This window comes from Corythoichthys intestinalis, chromosome 3 (assembly GCF_030265065.1).
Source record: "Corythoichthys intestinalis isolate RoL2023-P3 chromosome 3, ASM3026506v1, whole genome shotgun sequence".
Lineage (NCBI taxonomy): Eukaryota > Metazoa > Chordata > Actinopteri > Syngnathiformes > Syngnathidae > Corythoichthys > Corythoichthys intestinalis.
The window spans coordinates 66,300,755-66,318,021 of NC_080397.1; the positions used below are offsets into that span (position 1 = coordinate 66,300,755).

Sequence of the window (17,267 nt, forward strand, 5' to 3'; positions counted from 1 at the left end):
ATCAATTGAATCCAAGATGGTGTCCTGTACTGATGGTCGAGACTCTGTGTGTTAACCCTTTATAAAGCAAGTGATTGTTTTTGGTAATTTAAAAATAAATTAGATTGATTTTTTAATTAATTTTGTACTTTTCCGGGCTTGCACAATAAAATAAAATGTCTCCTTTTTAGGCTGGATACAGAATCACTAAATATACACCCATTGGCTCCCATTTACGTGATAGGTGGCCTATTCATTTGAACTGGGAGGGCTGACAGTGATCGTTCTCTGCCATCCTTTCCCCGTTAAAATGGATTGGACATCTATAGTCGTCCATGACACTGAAACATGATCCAATAAGCCATGAATGTACATCAAACTTAATTCATATTGTACAGCTTTGTATATAGCTATTTACAGTTGCAAATTATCGTATATGTACTAGTAATTTAAATGTTAAATATGTGTTTTCGAGATTCATAATCATGTTACACCAGTGACTTTCAACAAGGCTGTCTTCACACTCCTTGTGGCATAAGAGATCAAAGAAGTTGGCCAATTGTATTTTATAAGAACATTTCAACAAATGGCAGAAGTAATATTTGTAGTCTCGCTCTGCCAGTAACTTACAAGCAGAACACTAGAATAGCTGTAATAAAGAGCATTAGTTTTTTTGTGTTGAATTGAAGAGGCCCAGATTTCACATTTAGTGTTTTTGAGTACTTTAAAGCAACACTAGGTAACTTTTTAACCTTTATAAAATATTTTCATAACATTTGTGATAATATGTCGACTGACATTTAGTTGAATGACGCCTCTTTTATATCTTGATTGAGTCTTTCACCAGCACTGATTAACTTTAAGGAGGGTGGCAGGAACCCTGCCACACACAAAAAAAAGTACAAATGTGCTGACATTATGGCATACGTCACTTCCCCCATTCATTATAAAGACGGAAGTCGTTGCGAACGCTTTCGCAAGAATTCTGTAAAGATGTCAGAGCAACAAAAGAGACAAAAAGTCTGAGGAGGAGAAAAAAATGGTTGCTAACAGGATATACAGAATAAACATTGGCCCGGGTTTCACTCGTTAGCATGACACCCCGCCCCCACCCCTTAAACGAACTCGGGTGGGGGAGTTAGCCACACTAAGCCGCACGGTTGCTAACTGTCATATGATATTGTTTAGCCATAACTGGATTCATTACCTTATTACTATTCATCCTTCACACAGCCGCTGGAAACAGAAATGTTGTTTAAGCCGTCTGCAGGCGACCGGGTGATTGATTTTTGATTGGTTGACGATTTTACGACACTGTGCGGGTGTGCGTTGGTCCTCATGGGAAACGCAGCGCTGGTCTTCATGGGAAACGCAGTCTTCCTTAAGGCAAAACACTACCACTTCCGTCCACTGGTGTCGCTAAAATCGACCAAAACTGAAAAGTTAACAAGTTTTGCTTTAAGAACAGGTCATCATTATTTGCGTTCATTATTTCAGACTTTTTGGTTTGGATTGGTAGTGCGCTGTTGGTATCATATATATGATGTATACGTGTATTTCTGTATATGTACAGTGGGAACCTCTTGGTACTTCACGATACGATACAATTTGCAATACAAAGTTCACGATCTTAATGATCTCACGATATGGCGATACAACGATTATCGATACATTGGTCAGGAATTCTTTCCAGAAAACAACTTATGAACAGAAAAACAAGCTTCATCCTTCTGCTGTAAGTTTATCAGTATTTCAGGGTCACCTCTTGTTGCTTTTGGGGCATTTTATTGGTCACTTCCTGTTTATTTTGGGTTACAGAACAGGAGGTGACTCATGAATGAATAGGCAGCGACTCAAACTCAACAGGAATTGACCTGTAAATGCCCTAAAATAAACAGAAAGTGACCTGTAAATGCCCCGTAAATCGGAAAGTATGACAGTGAATGCGCTGGTTTCGAACGAACGAACGTTCATTTGCCCTTCCTGGTCCTACTGGACTGGGCATCGAGCGCCGTCAGAATTAACTGAAACACTATTATGGTGGAGGATTTTGGTAGCAACTTGTTGGTTCCTTTTTTTTTTTTTTTTTTTAAACATTGACACCTTTTTAAAACGATATCTTGATTCTTGGCACTAGGGTATCGCTAACCCTTTTTGATGCAGAATATCACGATATATCACCATTTTGATATTTTGTCACACCTGTAATAAATATACAGTATATACCGTATTGGCCCGAATATAAGACGGTGTTTTTTGCATTGAAATCGGACTGAAAAAGAGGGGGTCGTCTTATATTCGCAGTTTAGACATTATACCCATTCACGACGCTAGATGGCGCCAGATATCCTTGAAGCGATGTTCTGCCATGATAGAGCTCAGCTACTCTCCCCATTCATCACGCTAGATGGCGCCAGATATCATTGAAGCGATGTTCTGTCATGACAGATCTCAGCTAATTTTTAGTTTAACCAGTTTGCATTGTTTTATTCCAATGTTATTCCTTATTCTGATTTGTTTCAAGACTACAGTTACAGTTAGACTTCACTTTGGTGGTTAAAGCAGTTATTGCAATTTTGTTGTTTTATCACAATAGATTGGTTTATTTACATTTCGAAAACCAGAAGCGATTAATTTACGAATGTGATTGCACTTTAGTTTACATATTTAAATGATCAGATATTAAGATTTGAATGAGGCAAAATAACATGCTTTGTTGCTCAAATATATTGTTATAATCATTTGTTTCGGATGTACTGTAATTATTTTCTGTATAAAAATTAATTTGGTGTTCAAAAAGTATTTTTTCAAACTTGTCTCGAAAAAGAGGGGGTCGTCTTATAATCAGGGCCGTCTTATATTCGGGGTTAATACGGTATATACACACACCAATTAGCATTGCTTCAATAAAGTGTTGGATCAATACTATTTTTTCCCACCTGTAGTCCACTTTTGTAGGACATGCAAGCATCCTCTCAGCCTTTTGTGTCACTCTCCATAAAAGTTACATAGTGACTCATCAGAGAAAATGTTGCCTCAGCAGAATCCTCAGCCCCTCCTTGGTGGTCATGTGTAGCATGTGTGTGAATTTATGCTGTGTGCAGTATTCAAAGTGTATTTTGTGCTTGAGCGGATCAGGACTGGACATGAACAGGAAGAGAAAATGTTGTTTTCAAGAATTCCGGGGACTGAGGAGTGTCTGATTAGAACGAAACATTCTGTTACTAGGGAATATCCTTGGCAGACTATTCCGAACGGACGGAACTCTTGAAATTGGATTCCTTGAATGAGACTGCAGTGATTACAAGTCATATGACGGGTCACATGATGCGATTTTCAGGGATCATAGCTCTTTTTCATGACTCTTTAGATCAGTCAGGGTTTTTGCTCCAAATGTGATTGTTCCCTGACATATCATGGATTGAAATAGCCGAAAGCGGACACTACTTGTGCTCCTTTCGGCATTAACGGTGGAATGGAATTTGAGCTTCACACTGTAGTGTCACATATCGACCACAAAAAAGGCTGTGCCTGCCTTTTTCAGATTTGAGTGTTTGATTGTGACAACATTTTAAGGCGTTACGCCTGAATCATGGAATAATTCACTTTGCGGAGGATGAGAACAGAGAGCAAGCATGCAGCTGGAGAAGCACAACATGTGTGTTTGTGGAATGTTGGCTATTTGTGTTAGGAAGCTGAAACAACTGTAGCATTGCAAATAACATGCTGTGGACTTCAACCACAGAGGAGCACACACACATGTAGATCTAAAAGGATCAATGGAGCATTTAAACAGCTATCTCACATCTTTACAAGATTCGAGAAGCAATGAGGTGCCTTTGGTGGTCTCCTCCTATTTTGGTAGGAGAAGCTGTGTACTACAACTGTGTTTATGTCTGATGTTTCATTAACTCTTCTTTTAAACTTTCTCCACCAGATGGTGATGTGGGAAACAGTGACGTAGTAAATAGCAGTGTGGTGTCAACACCTGGGCCTCAAACCCACCGAGCACACAACGTGACTTTACGGCAAAGCTGGGAGATGAACTACCAGGAGGCGGCCATCTACTTGCAGGTATTCACGTGCATGCCTGCAAGAGTACTCTATTGTATTTGCAAGCAGAGCTGTGGCATCACATGATTTTATGGTTTTATTTCAACGTGTCAAAGTCGTTGATTGTGTTATTTTGAAGCTTCAAATTGTGCACTTCCTACAGAGGGTTCAGGAGTGAACTGTATAAAGGCCAGTGTTGTTAATCTTACTTTAAAAAAGTAATTAGTTACAGTTACAATTTACTTCTCCCAAAAAATAATTGTTAGTAACTCAGTTACCTCATTGTAAAAGTATTTAGTTACTCGGCAAAGTAATTGACGTTACTTTTTACGTACTACATGTTATTACATGTTACATTCTATAACATCTTTCAAATCAGCATTCTATAACAATTTTCACATCAAACAATAGGAAAACAGTACATTATTTTCATCTAGCTGTACCAATTTGTACGACACAAACTGTATGCAAAAAAAGAGTTGCCCGGGAGTCAGAGGTTGCGCTAGATATTTTCGTTGTCTGTCATTTTGACTGACAGGGTCATAAAAATCCGGTCATAATCTATTTTTACCCGTCACTTAAATTTTAAAAATGATAATGATGACATATTCAATAGTATTTAGTTTTCATTCATTTTTTAATAAATATTGTAACGCTTGCTTGGCGGCGAAAAATTAGACACGGAAGTCATGGTATTTTTCTCCCTCTTTTTACTCTGCTTACCGCCAACAACACCAGCAAAACAACAACTCCGCCCCCAAAGAAAAAGAGGCAACGATATAGACCCCAATCACCAACATCACACAATGATCTTAATTGTGGTTGTCAGCCCAAAATCTTCTAAATATATATTAAATGCATCTTACCAGATATAAAATGACGACTACATAGTCTGTGGTGATCGTTTGGTGCCCAGATTTCTTGTCGAATTACAGCTGTCCATCTCGCTCTCCTCTTCGGGTCTCTCAGAATACGGTAGAACTTCAAGTCTCTCCGTCTATCTTCTCTGTTACTGCAACCAACCGCCACACACGCCTTCACCATTTTGATTATTAATGTTAACGAGCAGAAAAACACGCCGTAATAGGAGGAATGTACGTAGCCGTAACAGATAAACATGATGTGTTGACGGACAATTGGGCGGCACCAGTCAGGAGGGCGGAGTTGTGACGTCACGTGGGTTGGGTCTATAGAATGTTCTTGTAAAAAAAAAAAAAACACAAAAGACGTATAAATATGTTTTGGGGAAAATGAAGCATTTAAAAATAGAACGTATATTTATACGTGTCTGTGAGTAAATGAGTTAATACTACCTGTCTGCAAAGCCATTGTCAGTGAAATGCTCGGCCTTAATGTGGTAAAAGACATTGCTAAAGTCCTCCTGTTTGATAATTCTAAACTTTTCAAGCCGAACCATTCTGAAAAAAAAATTAAAACAGAGAGACGCTGAGAGCTGGTGAAGAAGGTTCCTGCCAGGATATCGGCTTTGTATTCATCTAAACATACTTAAGTTTCACACTGAGTAAGTATAAATACTGAGAAATGATTTTATAATCAAACATACTGTACAGAAACTAATTTTGGAACATTTTTGGTTTGTGGTGTGCCGCGAGATTTTTTCCAATGTAAAAGCGTGCCGTGACTCAGAAAAGGTTGGAAAAACACAGGCAACACCATTTTTGCGTCCAAGTTTGGCCTACATGCCTAAACTCATTGCTTGCCATTAACAATGATAAACGTCCAAATCATTTATAGTGGTAGAACTGGCTGTGAATGTTCACCTTTCAGTACCATTGACAACATCAGACTTCCAATCCATTCTGACTTGGTGGCTGGTTGGCTTCCAGTCACTCAGTCAAAAGGGATTGGAAATCTAGCGCCGTCAATAGCAGCCAATGAGTGCCCTATAAAGGGTTTAATGTATGCTTCTGTGAGTCTGGGGGGAAAAAAAACTTGAATTTAATATTGTAATGTTTTTTAAATGAAAGTATCTCTTTTTGTGACGTTCACCTATAGGAGGGAGAGAACAATGACAAGTTCTTTACCCACCCTCGAAACACCAAAGCGCTGGCAGCATACCTTTTTGCCCATAACCATCTCTTCTACGTGATGGAGCTGCTGACAGGCCTATTGCTCATGACGCTGTCGCTGTGTGAAGCTCCTGCGGTGCCTTCGCTGCGCCTGGACGTCTACGTGAGAGAAAACGCATGCATGTCAAAATAAATGTAAAACCTTCGCTGAACATGTTCGATCCCCCGTGCAGGTTCACGCCACCCTGGAGCTGCTCGCTTTGGTTATTGTGGCATTTGAGCTGTGCATGAAGCTCCGCTGGCTGGGCTTCCACACCTTCATACGACACAAGAGGACCATGGTTAAGGTATTTAACTGATGTGGCGCTTATAATGTTCAACAAATCTTGATATATACAACCCTAACCCTATTTGTACATTCAAGATAGTCAATGGATAGCCCATATGCGGCGCATTCGCTGCTCAACGTGTAGTTGCGCCACTGGGGATATACAGTGTGGCAAATAAGTATTTAGTCAACCACCAATTGTGCAAGTTCTCCTACTGGAAAAGATTAGAGAGACCTGTAACTGTCAACATGGGTAAACCTCAACCATGAGAGACAGAATGTGGGAAAAAAACAGAAAATCACATTGTTTGATTTTTAAAGAATTTATTTCCAAATTAGAGTGGAAAATAAGTATTTAGTCACCTACAAACAAGCAAGATTCCTGGCTGTGAAAGAGGTCTACGGTAACTTCTTCTAACGAGGTCTAACGAGCTCAACTCGTTACCTGTATTCATGGCACCTGTTTTAACTCATTATCGGTATAAAAGACACCTTTCCAAAATCTTAGTCAGTCACACTCCAAACTCCACTATGGCCAAGACCAAAGAGTTGTCGAAGGACACCAGAGACAAAATTGTAGACCTGCAGCAGACTGCGAAGACTAAATCTTCAATAGGTAAAACCCTTGGTGTAAAGAAATCTACTGTGGGAGCAATTATTAGAAAATGGAAGACATACATGACCACTGATAATCTCCCTCGATCTGGGGCTCCATGCAAGCTCTCACCCCGTGGCGTCAAAATGATAACAATAACGGTGAGCAATAATCCCAGAACCACACGGGGGGACGTAGTGAATGACCTACAGAGAGCTGGGACCACAGTAACAAAGGCTACTATCAGTAACACAATGCGCCGCCAAGGACTCAAATCCTGCACTGCCAGACGTGTCCCCTTGCTGAAGAAAGTACACGTCCAGGCCCGTCTGCTGATCGCTAGTGAGGATTTGGATGATCCGGAAGAGAACTGGGAGAATGTGTTATGGTCAGATGAAACCAAAATAGAACTTTTTGGTAGAAATACAGGTTTTTCTTGTGTTTGGAGGAGAAAGAATACTGAATTGCACCCGAAGAACACCATACCCACTGTGAAGCATGGGGGTGGAAACATCATGCTTTGGGGCTGTTTTTCTGCAAAGGGACCAGGACGAATGATCTGTGTAAAGGAAAGAATGAATGGGGCAATGTATTGAGAGGTTTTGAGTGAAAATCGCCTTCCATCAGCAAGGGCATTGAAGATGAGACGTGGCTGGGTCTTTCAGCATGACAATGATCCCAAACACACAGCCAGGGCAACAAAGGAGTGGCTTCGTAAGAAGCATTTCAAGGTTCTGGAGTGGACTAGCCAGTCCCGACCCCATAGAAAATCTGTGGAGGGAGTTGAAAGTCCGTGTGTCCCAACGACAGCCCCAAAACATCACTGCTCTAGAGGAGATCTGCATGGAGGAATGGACCAAAATACCAGCAACAGTGTGTGAAAAGCTTGTTACAGAAAATATTTGGCCTCTGTTATTTCCAACAAAGGGTACATAACAAAGTATTGAGATGAACTTTTGGTGTTGACCAAATACTTATTTTCCACCATGATTTGCAAATAAATTCTTTAAAAATCAAGCAATGTGATTTTCTGTTTTTTTTTTCCCCCACGTTCTGTCTCTCATGGTTGAGGTTTACCCATGTTGACAATTACAGGCTGCTCTAAAATTTTCAAGTTGGAGAACTTGCACAATTAATGGTTGACTAAATACTTATTTGCCCCACTGTATATGTTAATGTAAATGTTGATGAAAGCTAAATGAAACTAAAATGTAAAAACAGAAATACACACTGGTTATAGCAGTGAATACTCATCTTTCAGTGCCAATGACAGCGCTAGAGGTCGAATCCTTTTTGATTGGGAGGGGCGAATGAGCAAATGTGTCTTAGTTACAGCTCCCATCTCTTTTTCCAGTCATGTGTGTTGCTGCTGCAGTTCGTGGAGGCCATAGTGGTTCTGGTCCGACAGACGTCCCACATGCGAGTGACCCGCGCCCTCAGACCAATATTCCTGGTGGACTGCAGATACTGCGGCGCTGTACGCAGGTGAACCATGTTTGACCAGCTATGAATTGCTGTATACGCAAACATAAAAAAGTTGAGAGGTCAATGAGATTTTATTTACCTTGTTGCAGTGTTTCTGAATATCTTACTGGTTTTTTTTTTTAGTTTTGGAAAAAAAAGTATTTACATTAACTTATCTGCCGTTGACCGCAATGGACGGCTAATCCATTTCATCTGGTCGAAATGAGTTAGAAATCCATTGCAGCCAATTGCAGCCAATGAGTACAAAAAACCCAAGGGTGACCCAAAACCTTTGAGTGCTAGTCACTAATACAGTGCCTTGCAAAAGTATTTGGCCCCCTTGAACCTTGCAACCTTTCGCCACATTTCAGGCTTCAAACATAAAGATATAAAATTTTAATTTTTTGTCAAGAATCAACAACAAGTGGGACACAATCGTGAAGTGGAACAAAATTTATTGGATAATTTAAACTTTTTTAACAAATAAAAAACTGAAAAGTGGGGCGTGCAAAATTATTCGGCCCCCTTGCGTTAATACTTTGTAGCGCCACCTTTTGCTCCAATTACAGCTGCAAGTCGCTTGGGGTATGTTTCTATCAGTTTTGCACATCGAGAGACTGACATTCTTGCCCATTCTTCCTTGCAAAACCGCTCGAGCTCAGTGAGGTTGGATGGAGAGTGTTTGTTAACAGCAGTCTTCAGCTCTTTCCACAGATTCTCGATTGGATTCAGGTCTGGACTTTGACTTGGCCATTCTAACACCTGGATATGTTTATTTTTTAACCATTCCATTGTAGATTTGGCTTTATGTTTTGGATCATTGTCCTGTTGGAAGATAAATCTCCGTCCCAGTCTCAGGTCTTGTGCAGATACCAACAGGTTTTCTTCCAGAATGTTCCTGTATTTGGCTGCATCCATCTTCCCGTCAATTTTAACCATCTTCCCTGTCCCTGCTGAAGAAAAGCAGGCCCAAACCATGATGCTGCCACCACCATGTTTGACAGTGGGGATGGTGTGTTCAAGGTGATGAGCTGTGTTGCTTTTACGCCAAACATATCGTTTTGCATTGTGGCCAAAAAGTTCAATTTTGGTTTCATCTGACCAGAGCACCTTCTTCCACATGTTTGGTGTCTCTCCCAGGTGGCTTGTGGCAAACTTTAAACGAGACTTGTTATGGATATCTTTGAGAAATGGCTTTCTTCTTGCCACTCTTCCATAAAGGCCAGATTTGTGCAGTGTACGACTGATTGTTGTCCTATGGACAGACTCTCCCACCTCAGCTGTAGATCTCTGCAGTTCATCCAGAGTGATCATGGGCCGCTTGGCTGCATCTCTGATCAGTTTTCTCCTTGTTTGAGAAGAAAGTTTGGAAGGACGCCCGGGTCTTGGTAGATTTGCACTGGTCTGATGCTCCTTCCATTTCAATATGATGGCTTGCACAGTGCTCCTTGAGATGTTTAAAGCTTGGGAAATCTTTTTGTATCCAAATCCAGCTATAAACATCTCCACCACAGTATCTGGGACCTGCCTGGTGTGTTCCTTGGTTTTCATAATGCTCTCTGCACTTTAAACAGAACCCTGAGACTATCACAGAGCAGGTGTATTTATATGGAGACTTGATTACACACAGGTGGATTCTATTTATCATCATCGGTCATTTAGGACAACATTGGATCATTCAGAGATCCTCACTGAACTTCTGGAGTAACTTTGCTGCACTGAAAGTAAAGGGGCCGAATAATATTGCACGCCCCACTTTTCAGTTTTTTATTTGTTAAAAAAGTTTAAATTATCCAATAAATGTTGTTCCACTTCACGAAATTTCATATCTTTATGTTTGAAGCCTGAAATGTGGCGAAAGGTTGCAAGATTCAAGGGGGCCAAATACTTTTGCAAGGCACTGTATGTGTATATGTAATATGAGTTTGTCAGCATTACCACATGTGGATTTTTTTCTGCAAAGCTAATGAATTGTATTTCTCCTCTCTGATCAGAAATTTGCGGCAGATCTTCCAGTCGCTCCCACCATTCATTGATATCCTCCTTCTACTCCTGTTCTTCATGGTTATATTTGCTATCTTGGGTAAGTAGCAACATCAACCCATACATAGACCTCATCACTCGCACACATTAAGATAAAATTCAGAATAAAATGATTGTAACGGGTGCACGCAGGTCCGTTGTGTGCGTTGCATGGGAAACCATGCGGCTAGAGCTGCTGGCCTGGGCTTTCATCAGGGTTCCAGACTAACATTTTTTACAAGGAGCACATTGGTCCCTACCTTAAAAATTTAGGGGAGCTAGCCAAAATTTAGGGGCGCACACTGTGAATCGAAATGTTAAGATTTTCTCAAATTTTCTCATTTCAACCAATAAATACTCCATAATAAATGCGTAAAATTACAAACTTATGAATCTTTATTTTATTCTCTGTCAGTTTTGACATCAACCAGTGTACTGCTTACATTTGAGGTTAACATGGGATTTTTAGGGGGAGATCCAGCTGTAACATGGATGCGGATTGTACCATTTATGACCAAAAAAAATAAATATATATTTCCAGTGATCTCTCGCTACTTTGCGCTTCAAACTTTGCTTCAAACTTCGTGCCCACAGTCCATCAGGGATTTTTTTCCCTCATCAAAAAAAAAAAAAAAAGAATAAATGCAGTATTTTATAGAGCAGGCGTAAATCATTGTTTAACTTGTTAAATAGTTGTTGTGGCAACTCATTGTGTGTCAGTGAGCAGCTTGAGCGGATTTGAGTGGACTCACTCAATGAAGCATTTAATAAAGACAAGCATTGTTCTACTTTATTCTTGTTTAAAAATAATATGGTGGGACATCAACATGTTTAAAACTTATCATAATTATTAAATTTTAAGTGCTTATAAACCATTTATTGAAAAATACAGTATATATATATATATATATATATATATATATATATAAACAACGAACAAACAACAACATAAACAACAAACGAACAAAAAAAACATTTGGGAGGTTTTTGGGGGGCAATACTATGCAGTTTTTCACTTATTGAGGCAGGATCTGGTCCCCATTAACTGCGAAAAACAAGGGGTCACTTTGCATGAAATTGAAATTAAATGATTATCACAGAAATTCATAATGGGTACTGTTAAAATTACCGTAATTTTCGGACTATAAGCCACTACTTTTTTCTCTCATTTTGAATCCTGCGGTTTATAGTCCAGTGCAGGTTATTTGTTGGTTTATTTGGGTTAACACTAGAGCTGGGCGGTAAAACGAAAATTTACCGGCACCGAAATTCTTCACGACGACCGACGTAATTTTAACCATGATGGTAAATTCGGTAATTTAATAAAACAAGAAAATATAGTCTTTTCATCCCGCTTTGACTCAATGTTCATTCCCCTTTAAGAAAGCAGAAAGTGTGCTTACGTATGGAGTCACGTGGTTATCAGGAAGCCAAACAAACAAGAGCCCTGTGGCTAACGCTAGCAGCTAACGCTACAAGCAAACGTGATGGAGTTGGGCTTAAGGGAGGTTCGCCAAACCTTCACCCGACATTAAATAGACTCTTGGCGGCATCCAGACAGGCTTTCACCCGCTGTCCTCCCTTGTTCTCACAATTTTTCAAAGAGGATGCTTTCAATGCTTTCTACTAGTAGCCAAGACACAGGGTAACGCTAGTGGCTAACGCAAGCGGCTAACGCTACAGATAAACGTGATGGAGTCGGATAGCGGCTCTAACCTTGGCGAAACAGCTGAACTTAATGAGTGGATTGGGCACGGACTGCATCCAGCAATTAGTATGTCACGTTATTGTGTATCTCTGTTTATGTGTGATTTCTGATGGCTGTTGTGACAGTAAAGCATTCAGCATAAAGTACAATCCAACAGTGAAAATTTTAATATGACTGTTTAATGGCCCCAGCTATTTTTCTGTATGTGGTTAATTCTGTGTCATTAGATCAATGCAGCTTTAATGTGTGTGTGTCTGTGTGGGGGTTCATGTGTGCTTGCATGTATCAAAAAATGCACTGGGGAAAAAAAAACTGAAACCTTGAAGTAAAGACTTGTGTTAAGCAAATATGTCACAGCAGCCATGAACAATAAGTTGTCTTTTTGAAGTGTACTTTATAAGCTGTAAGTCATTTGTATTACAATGACATGTTTGCACAGGCATGTTGATTTTGACAATGTACGTTGTTCAAGCCATACAAGCTGTTATAAATGTTCATACTTGAATTCTTATTGTTTACAATAAATTTTTGTATACTCAATGTTTAGACTGCATGTACGATTGTTAAACATATTAAATTGAAAGCTGGTAAATAAATCAACAAGAAACGGTTAATCTATTTCATGCATTGATTCAGATTTTCAAATTATATAACAGTCCGCTTGGGCGAATTTATCGAAATCTGCTCAATTAACCGCGATACGTGCTTAAGGCCATATCGCCCAGCCCTAGCTTAACACTTTATTTGACAGCGGCGTCATAAAACTTTCATAAGACCGTCATAATTATGACATGACACTGTCATGGGCATTAATGAATGTTTGACAGATGTCATTAGGTGTCAGCTGGCAAATTTTGTCCCTAACTCCATTTATGTCCAGCTCAGATATTTTACATCCATTCAAAAGTGAGATATTTTCCCGAATGACACTAAATGACATCTGTCATCAGCATTCATTAATGCTCATGACAGTGTCATGTCATAATTATGACAGTCCTATGACGCCACTGTTAAATAAAGTGTTACCAGTTAATATCTTTTTGTGTTAATATCCCATAATACAGTGAGAACAACTGCGTCTTACAGTGCGGCTTATCTATGAAGAAATGCCGCTTCGTGTCAAATTTGGTGGGTGGCGGCTTATAGTCAGGTGTGCCTTATAGTCCGAAGATTATGGTAATACAAACCAACTGAATTCGAAATATTAAGGTAGGATCAAAAAAATAATAATTTTGAAATATACTTGGCTACTATATGTTTGCTATATGACTTTTTGCTGCAGATTTTCTTAAAGTGATTCACCTCAAATATGTTTTTTTTTTTCAAAAATGATTATCAACTTTTTTTATTGTTGTTTTTTGTTTGTTTTAATCTAGGATTCTGCCTCTTTTCCACAAACTCATCAGATCCGGTAAATTTAGATTTAATTTCTTTTGGTAATGTTCTCGTTTTGAGATGTTTGTGTGTATTCTGGCTAAATTTCTGGAGCATCTGTCTCGTCACCACAGTACTTCAACACACTGGAGAACAGCATGGTCAGTCTTTTTGTGCTACTGACCACGGCAAAGTAAGCGCAAAAGCACCATGTGACAGGGAAATAAACAACCATGAGTTATACTTGCCTTTTTTTTCTTTTGTAGTTTTCCAGATGTGATGATGCCAGCTTACTCAAAGAACCGCTGGTCTTGTATATTCTTCATTGTGTACCTGTCCATTGAACTCTACTTCATCATGAATCTGGTAGAGCCTTGCTTTAAGTCGTTCAAGCGCAACATGACTGATACAATGGTTCTTAATACTTTTCCAACCTTGTTGTTGCCTCTCCTGCACCCTCTAGCTCCTGGCTGTTGTGTTTGACACCTTTAACGATGTGGAGAAAATGAAGTTCAAATCTTTGTTGCTTCACAAACGCTCTGCTGTTGACTACGCCTTCCAGCTGTTAGTCAGCCGCCAGGTATAATTATAATAAGAGAGTACGTGTTTACTCCTCCACAATGACCAAATACGTGCTGTTCCGCCTGTTCCCTTCAGAGGCCGACTGGCGTCTCGCTGAAACAGTTTGATGGCCTGATGCGTTATTACAGACCGAGGATGTCTGCGAGAGACCGTTTCCTCACCTATAAAGCTCTCAACACCTCTGGCGCGCCTATGCTGAGGTGAATGACTCACCGTCTTGACTTCAAATCAAATTTTGCTTTGTTACACTTCTCATCTTTAACTCATTGGCTGCTATTGACAGTGATAGACGAACCAGATCTGCTCGAAAAATAAACTGATTTTTAGGGAAGTCCCAATCGCATAATTTTGCATCCAGTCACCTGACTTTGAGAATCTGCTGATACGAAGTCACCATCCGATACCGAAAAAAGTTTTTTTTTTTTTTTTTTTTTTTTTTTAAATTTGAACAAAAGTTCCAAACAGTACTGTACTGTTTACAGTACTCCCTCTTCTGCTTTTTCCAGGAAAGGGCACAGGTTTGCAACTTTGCGTGGGAACGGTAGGGACATAACACTAGCAACTTTTCAGGATGCTCAAATTGTCCCCACCAACTTTTAAGCAACCTTATTTGCATTATTAAATGAGTTCAGTTAAATAGGAAATGTAGATTGTTTTCCCATATGTTGTAAGGATAGAATCGACCCTACCGTTACCATTAAGTTAATTGTTTCCATCATGTTCAGACTTATATATCCCATTTCATTTGCTGGGCGTGCCGGTCTATTTTTTTCCCCCTCAAACACATTTGATTGGCTAATGACTTGCATTTATTTAAAGCAACATTAGATAACTTTTCAATCTTTTCAACTTTTCAACCTAAAATATTTTCATCACAGTTGTCATGCCAACAATATGCCAACTGACAACTAGTTGAATGACACCTCTTTTATACAGTGGGGAGAACAAGTATTTGATACTTTGCCAATTTTGCTGGATTTCCCACTTGCAAGCCATGTAGAGGTCTGTAATTTGTATCATAAGTTCTCTCCAACTGTGAGGGACTGAATCTAATACAAAAATCCAGAAAATCACATTGTATAATTTTTAAATAATACATTTGTATTTAACTGCATGAAATAAGTATTTGATACATTACCAACTAGTAATTATTTCGGCTCTTAGTACTTTTTTAAGAACCCCTCCTGTTCTCCACTCATTACCGGAAGTAACTGCACCTGTTTGAACTTGTTACCTCTATAAAAGACACCTGTTCACATGCTCAAACAAACAAACTCCAACCTCTCCACAATGGCCAAGACCAAAGAGCTTTGTAAGGACATCAGGGATAAAATAATAGACCTGCACAAGGCTGGGATGGGCTACAGGAAAATAAGCAAGCAGCTTGGTGAGAAGGTAACAACTGTTGGAACGATTATTAGAAAATGGAAGTTCAAAATGACGGTCAATCTGCCTCATTCTGGGGGTCCATGCAAGATCTCACCTCGTGGGGCATCACTGATCATGAGGAAGGTGAGGGATCAGCCCAGAACTACACGACAAGACCTGGTCAATGACCTGAAGAGAGCTGGAACCACAGTCTCGAAGAAAACCATCGGAAACACATTACGCTGCGATGGATTAAAATCCTACAGCGCACGCAAGGTCCCGCTGCTGAAGCCAGTGCATGTCCAGACACGTCTGAAGTTTGCCACTGACCATCTGGATGATCCAAGTGGTCCATGAGACCAAAATGGAACTTTCTGCTCTAAACTCTGCTCGTCGTGTTTGGAGGAAAAAGAAGGATTAGTACAACCCAAAGAACACCATCCCAACCGTGAAACATGGAGGAGGAAACAACATTTTTTGGGGATGCTTCTCTGCCAAGGGTACAGGACGACTGCACCGTATTGTGGGGAGGATGGATGGGGCTATGTATCGCCAGATCTTGGCTGACAACCTCCTTCCTTCAGTGAGAGCCCTGAAGATGGGTCGTGGCTGGGTCTTCTAGCATGACAACGACCCAAAGCACACAGCCAAGGCAACTAAAGAGTGCCTCCGTAAGAAGCATCTTAAGGTCCTGGAGTGGCCTCACGAGTCACCAGATCTGAACCCAATAGAAAATCTATGGAGGGAGCTGAAAGTCCGTGTTGCCCGGCAGCAGCCCCGAAACCTGAAGGCTCTGGAGAAGATCTGCATGGAGGAGTGGGCCAAAATCCCTGCTGCAGTGTGTGCAAACCTTGTCAAGGACTACAGGAAACGTTTGGTATCTGTAATAGCAAACAAAGGTTTCTGTACCAAATATTAAGTTCGATTTTTGTGATGTACCAAATACTTATTTCATGCAATGAAATGCAAATTTATTACTTAAAAATCATACAATGTGATTTTCTGTTTTTTTGTATGAGACTCCGTCCCTCACAATTGAAGAGAACTTATGATACAAATTATAGACCTCTACATGCTTTGCAAGTGGGAAAACCAGCAAAATCGGCAGTGTATCAAATACTTGTTCTCCCCACTGTATCTTGAAGGGGTCTGTATCGCTTTCACCGGCACTGATTAACTTTGAGGAGGGTGGCAGGAACCCTGCCACACAATTGTGTCTCTGGTGTCCTTCGACAGCTCTTTGGACTTGCCCATAGTGGAATTTTGGAGTGTGACTGACTGAGATTGTGGACAGGTGTCTTTTATACCGATAATGAGTTAAAACAGGTGCCATTAATACAGGTAACAAGTGGAGCCTCGTTAGACCTCGTTAGAAGACGTTAGACCTCTTGCTTGTTTGTAGGTGACCAAATACTTATTTTCCACTCTAATTTGGAAATAAATTCTTCAAAAGTCAAACAATGTGATTTTCAGTTGTTGTTTTTTTTTTCCCCCCACATTCTGTCTCTCGTGGTTGAGGTTAACCCATGTTGACAATTACAGGCCTCTCTAATCTTTTCAAGTAGGAGAACTTGCACAATTGGTGGTTGACTAAATACCCCACTGGCCCACTGTATGTCTATCACTCTCAACGAACGAGTTAAATGTGTGTTTTTCTCTCTTTTTTGTAGTCTTCAGGACTTTTATAAGTTCTATGAGGTGACGGGCCTTAAATGGAAGGTAATGAGCAATCATGCAGTTTAACATTTCAGATTTTGTGGCAGC

General features: G+C 40.0%; 1 protein-coding gene across 1 annotated transcript in view; it reads left to right on the forward strand.

Annotated features, from left to right (window-relative positions):
* The window catches only part of LOC130913575 (two pore channel protein 1-like), a 44,837-nt gene that overhangs the window by 628 nt on the left and 26,942 nt on the right, over positions 1 to 17,267 (forward strand). Inside the window, exons 3-13 of the mRNA XM_057832277.1 lie at positions 3,917 to 4,053; positions 6,049 to 6,225; positions 6,296 to 6,409; positions 8,340 to 8,470; positions 10,444 to 10,532; positions 13,556 to 13,590; positions 13,688 to 13,746; positions 13,820 to 13,919; positions 14,017 to 14,133; positions 14,211 to 14,335; positions 17,174 to 17,222. Of these exons, the coding sequence (XP_057688260.1) occupies positions 3,917 to 4,053; positions 6,049 to 6,225; positions 6,296 to 6,409; positions 8,340 to 8,470; positions 10,444 to 10,532; positions 13,556 to 13,590; positions 13,688 to 13,746; positions 13,820 to 13,919; positions 14,017 to 14,133; positions 14,211 to 14,335; positions 17,174 to 17,222 (1,133 nt within the window). The remainder of the gene's footprint in view (positions 1 to 3,916; positions 4,054 to 6,048; positions 6,226 to 6,295; positions 6,410 to 8,339; positions 8,471 to 10,443; positions 10,533 to 13,555; positions 13,591 to 13,687; positions 13,747 to 13,819; positions 13,920 to 14,016; positions 14,134 to 14,210; positions 14,336 to 17,173; positions 17,223 to 17,267) is intronic.